This window comes from Mus caroli, chromosome 13, assembly GCF_900094665.2.
Source record: "Mus caroli chromosome 13, CAROLI_EIJ_v1.1, whole genome shotgun sequence".
Taxonomy (NCBI): Eukaryota; Metazoa; Chordata; class Mammalia; order Rodentia; family Muridae; genus Mus; species Mus caroli.
In genome coordinates, this window is record NC_034582.1 from 91,951,521 (window position 1) to 91,960,909 (window position 9,389).

At 42.0% G+C, this 9,389-nt stretch overlaps 1 protein-coding gene and 1 long non-coding RNA gene across 2 annotated transcripts in view; one reads left to right on the forward strand and one right to left on the reverse strand.

Moving 5' to 3' along the window:
- Btf3 (basic transcription factor 3) lies at positions 1-7,174 on the reverse strand. Its single transcript, XM_021180284.2, has 6 exons — positions 7,035-7,174; positions 6,415-6,483; positions 3,876-3,989; positions 3,332-3,533; positions 976-1,032; positions 1-191 (listed from the first exon to the last, which is right to left on the reverse strand). Exons 2-6 carry the CDS (start codon positions 6,481-6,483, stop codon positions 145-147), a joined length of 489 nt encoding a protein of 162 aa, XP_021035943.1. The 5' UTR covers positions 7,035-7,174; the 3' UTR covers positions 1-144.
- A 91-nt stretch (positions 7,175-7,265) lies between these two features.
- The window catches only part of LOC110307567, a 7,300-nt gene continuing 5,176 nt past the window's right edge, over positions 7,266-9,389 (forward strand). The window contains exons 1-2 of the long non-coding RNA XR_002379419.2: positions 7,266-7,805; positions 9,248-9,319. This is a non-coding gene — a long non-coding RNA (uncharacterized LOC110307567). The remainder of the gene's footprint in view (positions 7,806-9,247; positions 9,320-9,389) is intronic.

The window sequence follows — 9,389 nt, forward strand, 5'->3', positions numbered from 1 at the left end:
CGGGGGGCTTGGGCTTAAAAATATTAGAGATCTAGATTTTATCAGATCCATAATAAACAAAAAATTTTTAAAAAGCAGTCATGATATAAAATAGCAGCTCCTGTAATTTCTGCAAGGATCACCTTCTTCAGAAGTTGCTTCAATTCAGTTTGCCTCATTCTTAGAAGCCTCATCAAAATTCTCCACCAGATCTAGAAAAGAACCAAAACAGAAGACATCCTGAAAACAAGCCAATTCTACAAATAACACGCAGATATTTAAGGAAACACTCTCAAATTTAAAGACTTGCCACTTCCTCATTTCGCAGTTAAGCATGGTTTCAGGTAGCTATTAGAGCAGTGGTTCTCAGCCTTCCCAATGCTATGACGCTTTTATACAGTTCGTGTTATCATGATCCCAACCATAAAATTATTTTGTTGCTACTTACTAACTGTAGTTTTGTGTTATTAATCGTTATGTAAATATGTGCTGTGCCACCCCAGAGGGGTTGAGACCCACAGGTTGAGAAGCGCTGTATTAGAGCGTGCATCATGCTTAATCCTATTTATTACTCATCCTCTCTCAATTTAAGAATTAGATAGTAATCCATTGGCCAATATAGGAGAGAGCCAAAGGGTATCATGACATGATCTGAGCTTTTCTTTAATTGGACATATGTCACATGTCTGCAATCCCAGCACTAAAGAGGCTGAGTCAGAAGGGGTCTCAAATCTAAGGCAGGCCTGAGTTACATATTGAAACACTGTTTCAAACAAAACCAACAACATAAAAGAAAAACATTACATTTTTAGAATATCAAATCTCAAAATATTTCGATTTCTCCATGCTTTTTCATAAACCACTATGTTTCAAGGTAGCTTCAGTTCCTAAGTGAGGTTCCTGTCCTGTGTCCTCACATTCACCAGTTCTAACTTATAACTACCACCCTGGAATGTTTTCTGTCGATTCACCTCTCTCCCTTGAAGTGATTCTTACCTGGAACTTCATCATCATCATCCTCTCCAGTAGCAAGTGGTGCTTTTCCATCCACAGCTGTGAAATGGAAATAACCAACGCATTTCTTTAGATCAATAAATGTCCACCCAAAGAACACATGAAATACAATGTACAACTTACACTCATGTCAAGTGACATCTGAGGTTTCACCTATAGCACCATCAAGGAGACCTTTTGATGGGCACAAACCATCCTCTGGGTACACTGAGAACAGTGAGTAGGGAACGCTCAGGGTAAAACCACACACCAAACTTCGGGAGGTTTTGGGAGGCAAATGAAGAGGCCAGCCATTTTCCTAAATATATATATTTACTGAAATAAAGCATTAAAAAATTAAGCTAAACGCGGTGACTCACCTATCAATCATAGCACTTTGAATGCAAAGACAAGACTATGGTAAACTCTAAGCCAGCCAGGGCTATATAGGGAGACCTATCTCAAACAGCCAGGAAGGAAGAACACACACAAAAGCCAACTTTAAAGTATCTCTCAACTGTACTGCTCCTTCTCCTCCCCTGTCCTGACACTGGGGACTCAACCCAGGGCCTCGAATATACAAACAAGAACCACACTGAGCCTTACCACTCGGCCTATTTTTACTTAAACAAACCACCAAAAGCTGACAGTCTAATTTGCCCAGGCTCTCAACACATAAAAGTTCTTCAACTTGTATGTAATGCTCCTACTTCAGCCTCCCCAGTGGCCATCACACCTAGAGCACTTCCACTAAACAGAAAGAAGCAAGTTCTGAGAACACACAGCTCTAACCCGCACAGACATCAGTGGAAATTTCAAAACCCTATTTAAGCTCTCAAAGTCCAAGATGGCCTAGAACATCTTGATGCCCCTCCCTTAATAAAAGCATAGAATGAGTCAGTGTCTGACAATAGCCGAGGAAAACACGCCACTGCAAACCTCTGTATTCCTAGTCAATTTTTTAAGCATCCAACATAAGTTGTCAGATCAACTATGATGGCTAATCTTGGTTAATCTGACACCCATGGGGAGAAGAAACCTCAAATGAGAAATTGCCTGTCAGATCAGCCTGGTAGCATGTGTGTGCCTTGGGTGGGGGTCGGGGGGCACATTTCTTTATTGCTAACTGATGTAGGAGGAACTAGCCCACTGGAGGCCAGTGCTGTTCCTGGTCAAGTTGGACTGGGATAAGAAGGCCCTAAACACATACATACAAGTAACATTTATACACTCCACCATGCAATAACAATTAATTGAGGGGACATTAACTAACTTAAAGAGAGCAAAGAGGTAGGGTTGGTAGGGTTAGGTGGGGGGGGGATATGGTAGGGTTGGGGGGGGGGGAGGAGAAATGCAATTATAATCTCAGAAATAAAAGGCAGTTGATTGTGAGCTTGGGAGCATGCCAGTAAGAAATGCTCTTTCATAGTTTGTCTTAAAACTCCCGCCTTGGCTTTCCTTAATGATGGACTGTAAAATGCAGTGAAATAAAAATAAACCCTTCGGGCTGGAGAGATGGCTCAGCGGTTAAGCGCACCACCGACTGCTCTTCCGAAGGTCCTGAGTTCAAATCCCAGCAACCACATGGTGGCTTACAACCATCCGTAACAAGATCTGAGTGTCTGAAGACAGTTACAGTGTACTTACATATAATAAATAAATCTTAAAAATATAAAATAAAATAAACCCTTCTCCTCAAGCTGCTTTTGGTTATGATGCTCATTACAACAAAAATCAAACCAAAACACAGCTTGTCAAACACATAAGTCAACTAAACAAAATCCCTATCCAACTATAAGGTGAAACACTGAAATACCGGCAGCTATCATCTGTATCAACAATAATAGAATATGTTTTAAAACAGTTAAGAGTCTAAAAAGCCACCAAACACAAAGACTGTAAATAAGGAGATGGAATGCTAGTTTTATTCTTTTTCTGAGGCTGCATGTCTATAGCTCAGGCTGGTCTTGAACCGAGTAATTTTCCTCGTCCAGTCTCTCAAAGTGCATAAGTCACCAATGCCTAGCTTGATCAGTACCTAAATTTTAAGTACCAGCAAAACCCAAAATTGACATTTTTTTAAATTTCTAACTAATAAAAGGTTTAATTTGTTTTAAACCTAGTAAGCTGGTAGAAAACAAACATCCACTAAATCAAGTATAAAGTAGACTAAATCACAGATAAACTAGATACATCATTATAAACAAAAACACATATAAGCAGTTAAATGTCTACAATTCTTTAGATATATAAGTTGGCCTTCTACATGTAAAGACATTCTTACCAATTCTGAACCCTGAGATCACACAAATAGCTTGCTAAGTAACCAGCAAAGTACAGTGACTCTAAGGATACTCACATTGTTTGGGCAGAGCTTCAGCCAGTCTCCTTAAACTAGTCAGACTGTCTGCACCGAGCTGGTTGAGGATGCTGGGAAGCATTTCTGTCAGCTGCTTTGTCTCAGCGTGGCCTGTAATGGTGAAGGTGTTTGCTGCCAGAGATGCCTGAACTTTAGGGTTGTTAAAATGGATCACTGTTCCTTGGTTTGTAAACATGTTCACCTATAAAGAAAATAATTGTTGTATGTAATGAATGCCAAAGATTCCTTTAAAATCAATGTTTTCATTAAACAAAAACTGGATTCTGGCTAAGCGGTGCAGTTTTTTCTTCCCCTTCGAAGCACGGGTGACAACTTCCCTGGAATGTATAAAGGAACAGCTTTCTGGCATCACAATATCCTTGATCATTTGTTTAGTTAATAGGGCAGGAACACCTCCCAAGACATTCAAACATCTAAACATCTAATGGGGCATGAACTACAATGCTAACAGCAGAGCCACGACAATTACTTAATACATACAAGACCATTAAACTTTGCAGTCACACCACATTTTGACACATACCTCTTCAATACCAGAGATATTGTTTACCCCTAACTTCTTTAAGGAGAACTGCAGTTTTTTATCGTCTGCTGTGGCTGTTCTGTGAACCACCTTCTTCTTTCTACGAGCAGTTCCCTATGGAGTAAGAGGGCAAACAACACATTTACACAGCAGCAAATCTTCTCCAATTCTTTTCAGATCTTTGCTTCCGTACAAGACAGTTAATCAGATATAACAAGGTGGCACATTCCGATGGATCTCTGAATATGAGGTCAGCCTGGCCAACCTTACTGAGTTCTAGGCAAACCAGAGCAAAACAACTGAGACCTGGTTTCAAGTAAAAACAGATACATAATAAAGATTAACGGTAGTTATCAAACCCACAAACTAAGACATTCAAAAGACAGGCTAAGATGAAAGTAAGGAATGACACAGGAATTCTTCATAAGCACCAGTTTGCCACGTGCAAAAGTCTTTCACAAGCCCTGATATTTTAAGTCTTTTTAGGCCATGTTTCAACCTAAGCTAAGCCTCATCTTTACCTCTTGTTTTCAAAGAAAAATCAATAGCTTAATATTCACAGATGAGACAGTATACAAACTCATGAATCTGTATACAAATATCTATTATAGCCAAGAGTAGAAAGTTCTTAACCCACAGAGCTCTCCTAAGCCAACTAGACCTTTCTTAACTCTCTCCCTCTTCCCTGCATTGCTCAACCCCCTCCCCAGAGCAAATTTCTTCTCCCCACGAAAAGGGCTCTTCTCAATCACTCAACAAAAGGACTTCACAAACGTCTCCATCTTTTCTAGATTTTATTGTTAGTCATATTTTAAAATCCTATCAAGTCATTGTCCAATCTGTGTCTTCCCTCAACTCTGCACTAAATGGATGACACGCTAAGTTACTTCCAACTTTATGTAGACTATGAACAAACTTCTCTAACAATAAGAACAATACCACCAGGAAAATTTTAGATTATAAAATACAGACTAACACTTATAGATCCCACACATTTCACAAATGTAGAACTTAAAAGATTGTCAGTTTTTCCATTAGACACTGAAAAGGGTCTTGAATAATATTCACCTAACAGCATGGGAATCTTACACTACTTTTCTCTACGGCTACATTCACTCATTCTCTAAGTAAAGTTTCTTAAAAGGTACAGAAAAAATGTTCCCATGTTATAACTGGAAACATTGTCTTAGCTTAACAAAGACTAGATACAAAGTGTCCCTATGAGACTAACTTGGAAGGCTTTCATTTCCCTGTACTGATGATGCTAAAACGTAAAACCTAGTAATTAAAGAGGAACAACCTTGCACACAAGCACATCACTCCAGAAACTAAAAAGAAAGAAAACAAGCCCAGCTTTTTCCTAGCACCTAAAGGCTTCTGCCTTAAAATTAAAAGGATGAGGAACATCTAAGGTTAATGTCATGAGTGCAAACTGAAGACTACAATTGCCAGCAAAGACAAACAGGATATTACTGCTGATTCCAACTCTCCTAACTTATGCTAACCTACGTGCAACCTTTGGTTACCTCTCAGAAGACTCTACTGAAGGTAGATGTTAAAGTTAGAACAATTTAATAGGTAATAAACTTGTTCTGTGGAAGCTCCACAGGTTTCTCGGAGACTCCATGCTTCAACCTGTTAAACACCAGGAATGTGCTAACGAGATACTTGAAACTAAGGAGCTCTTCATCTGGAGTGGACCCAGCACCAACACCAAGTTCAATGAAGAGGCTTTCAGAGCAGAATCCACTTGGAAAAACCAACCTGCCAACACGTTTGCATTCTCCCATTGTAGCATAATTACAAAGGATGAGGAACAAAAGACATGTGCTAAGGTAGGATTTCCCAACCTAACACTGTTCACAAATTTAAATAGGAAGGTATCCTCAAATACCCTAAAAAAAGACAATTAGTCTGTTGGGCATTTAGTTCAGAAAGCAATGCAGATCTTCATAATAATAATAATAATAATAATAATAATAAATAGGTTGGGAATGCAGTTTGGGAGTTGAGAGGTCCTCTAGTGTGTACCAAAACATGTGTTGGATCTCAGGACAACTCAAAAGTAACAAAATAACCACCCCTCCCCCCAATATTGTACAAGTCACGGGTACACGGTATACAAAGATTTGGCAGAGAACATACTTTTCCCCCATTCATAAAATTCAGTAACATTTTTTTCGTTTATATGCGCCATAATCCTGAACCTCTTACAAGCAAGGCACCGTTTTTAAGTGCTATTTTCTTCTCTACTCGATGACCGCCCTCACCCCTACTATATATATATATATAATATATATATATATATATATATATCAGGGTATATATCCTCCTTGTCTCTTAGTATCAGTCTCGTTTCCCTTGGATTTGCTAGCTTTGCGAAATGTCCCCTGCCAAGCAAAGTGACCAAAAAACAAAACAAAACAAAAACAAAAACAGAAATGCAAAGGGAACTTTGGAAGAGAGCGGGGGGGGGGGGGGGGGGGGGCATCCAGGGGGGGGGGGGAAAAAAAAAGGAAAAAAAAAGAAAGAAACTTACTTTCCCACCAATGCGCACTTGTGCCTGCAGTTTGGCGAGTTTCTCCTGGTTCATGATCGTTTCTTTCATCTACAAAGAGAGGAAAAAAAAAATCCTCAGCCAAGAACAAGAACGGCCGGGCCCCCCTCCAGCATTCCACGCTCGTTATTTCCCGCTACACTCGCAGGAGACCGCCGTCCCCCCTCGGGCTGAGGCCTGGATCCCCAATTCACCCCTCCAGGCTCGCCGGGGCGCACAGGGCCCCTCGCCCCTCCCCCGCCCGGCCCGGTCGGGCCCGGCCTCAGCCCCACGGCGGCCGAGTATCCCCCGCTCCCCGCCGCCCTGCCCGGCCTGGGCCTTGGGCCTCTCTCTGCAGGCCTCGCGGTACCTGAGGCTCCCGTCCTCGGCTTCCGCCGAGAGGGAGAGGGAGAGAGGGCGTCGCTTCGGCCCCGGGCCAGCCGCCCCTGGCTCGCCCTCGCCCCCGAGAGTCCGCCTGGGTGGGAGCGCCCGTCCGTCGCATCGCTTTCCTCAGCTCCGTCCGTCCCCTCCCTGCCTCGCTCCTGCGGGAAACGCCCGCCCCACCCCCAACTCCCGGTCTCCTCCCACGCCGGCGTCCACGGCCTTTTTTTTTTTTTTTGTACCTTGTCCGAGTGGAAATGGCGCCGCGCGGGGAACTAAGGTTCACGCTCAGGGGGTCTCGGGCAGACCAGCTGAGAGAAGGCGCACACACGCGGGGACGCAAGATGGCAGCTAGAGGGAGGCCGGAAGTAACGCGACGCCACTTCCTCCAGAACTCAGGAAGCGGAGTTGGCGTCGCCGCGCATGCGCAGCCGGGGTTCCCCGTGGCGTGGTTGCGGGTCCGATCCGCGGCTGTTTCTTTCCTTTCGTCCCGCGGCGGGCCGGGAGCCGCACGGGAGAGCTGGGAGCCGCGGTCGCCGTTCGCGGTCCTGGGAAAGGCCGCGGATAGATCGGACAGTGAGGCTCCCTGTAGAGCTGTGGTTAAGTCAGTGTGCCCCGTGGCCACCCCGTAGGGCGTCCAGCTTTGTCCAGTAGGCAGCAGTGTCTGCTCAATGCCGGGTGTAAATAAAAAACTATCGAAATCAGCCAGGCTAATGTTGCTTTCCAAAATTAAGTGACTTGGGTGATGTAGAAATCGCGACTCAGAATGTCTAGAAAGCGTGTTCGGAATGCTTTCCAGATCTCCACCCTTCAGCAATTCGGTTTATTCAAGGTTGAAACAGGGTAACAAGATTTGTAACCTCTTAACCCTTCTTCACCTCTACCATCGACTCCCTGATCTCGAATCTTCATGGATTCGACCATGAAGCAAACGATTCACGATGGAGCAAACTTTACCTTGAATCCTTCAAAGATGAATTTGAGCCTGCGTGCTTGGGGGTAAAAACGTGGCTGTGAGTTAAAGTTTGCCGAACTCCAGCACGAATTGTGTTTCATTGTGGATGTCGGGTTTTGTTGCATAGTTTGATGGTTGCTTTTAAAAGTGTCTCGATAAGTAATCCTGGCTAGCCTGAAGCACACAGCTATCCTCCGCCCTCAGAGCCCCTCTCTCTGTCCAGTGCTGGGATTACAGTCGTCTAGCACCATTCCCAGACACAAATGTTAAGATAACCTTAGAAACTACCTATATGAAGATTAAAATAAGAAAAAGAAAAACAGGTTAAGTGAAAATTCTGTGTGCTCAAGCCTTTTTCCAATCTTAGCTACGAAATGTTTTGAATATTCCAAAGAGAAAGTGTGTTAGAATTTGAGAATACAATTTATCTAGAAAAGTTGCCGAAATGAATACTCTAGCTAAAATCTTTTTTTTTTTTTTTCTTGGATACCTTTTTACACAAGAGTTTCTTGCAAAAGCGATGAGTCATTTAAAAAAAATCGGGAGAGACAACTACGTTGCTATGTAGAAAATTGTAACAAGTTCTTTTCTTGAAACAACAACAATGTTTCTTTTATCTGAACAAGTAAGTTTGTCTCAGAAAACGACGCTTGTTGTCTACCCTATGAAGTACCTAACCATACTCCAAATAACTGAGATGAGGCAACAGAATTCAGTGCTACAGGAAATATATAAAACATGACTGTGTTACATATGGTAGATAAAATGTAAAACAAGTTCTTTTTATTTGTTTTGTTGTTGTTTTTGTTTTTCGAGACAGGATTTCTCTGTATAGCCCTGGCTGTCCTGGAACTCACTTTGTAGACCAGGCTGGCCTCGAACTCAGAAATCCACCTGCCTCTACCTCCCGAGTGCTGGGATTAAAGGCATGCGCCACCACACCCGGCTAACTAGTTCTTTTTAAAGAAATGTTTATCTGTAGAATATTTTACTCTTCATATTACACTGAAGGTATGTGAGACTTCCTAATCATGATATTTTCTGAATTTTTACATAAAACTACAATATGTGACTGATACCTGTCTCATCTTTTAAGCCTATATTCAAGAAATATGACTTAGTTTCTTTTCCCCTATTCTGTCATGGTATAGAAGACTTGTATGATATTGAAAATCACCAAACTGTAAGGAAGACGATGTTTATTTTGACCTTTGCTGCACCCGGACTTCAGATTTTGCTAATATTTATATACCAGCCTTTTAAAAAACAATCGCAGGACTTTGTCATTGTTTTACTTTTCCTCTAGAAGTTACCATTTGCGGTCTGTCTTCAGGACTACCATTTCCCACTTGCTCCGGCTGTCTACAGTAAGTGTAAAGGCTTGCCTCCCACCCTTCCACCCTTTACTGTTCATACTGAACAGTGCAGGAACTGCTTACTTAGCACTCTGTCAACAGAACTCGAGAAAAAAAAAACATGATTGCTCTCCTTGATTCATAGGACATATCTAAACAAAATATATAGTCATTTTCATCTCTGACTGGAACTTGAATTGGCTGCAGCAAGAGCCAGGTATTTACTTGACATCAGGCTTCTTTTTTTTTTTTTTTTTTTTTTTTTTTTTTTTTTTTTTTTTTTTTTT

Coding starts and splice junctions, on each gene's coding strand:
- Btf3 (XM_021180284.2), bottom strand. CDS start 6,483: ATGAAAGAAACGATCATGAACCAGGAGAAACTCGCCAAACTGCAGGCA. Junction 3,990..6,414: donor AAGTGCGCATTGGTGGGAAA/GTAAGTTTCTTT, acceptor CTTACTCCATAG/GGAACTGCTCGTAGAAAGAA. Junction 3,534..3,875: donor ATATCTCTGGTATTGAAGAG/GTATGTGTCAAA, acceptor TTTTCTTTATAG/GTGAACATGTTTACAAACCA.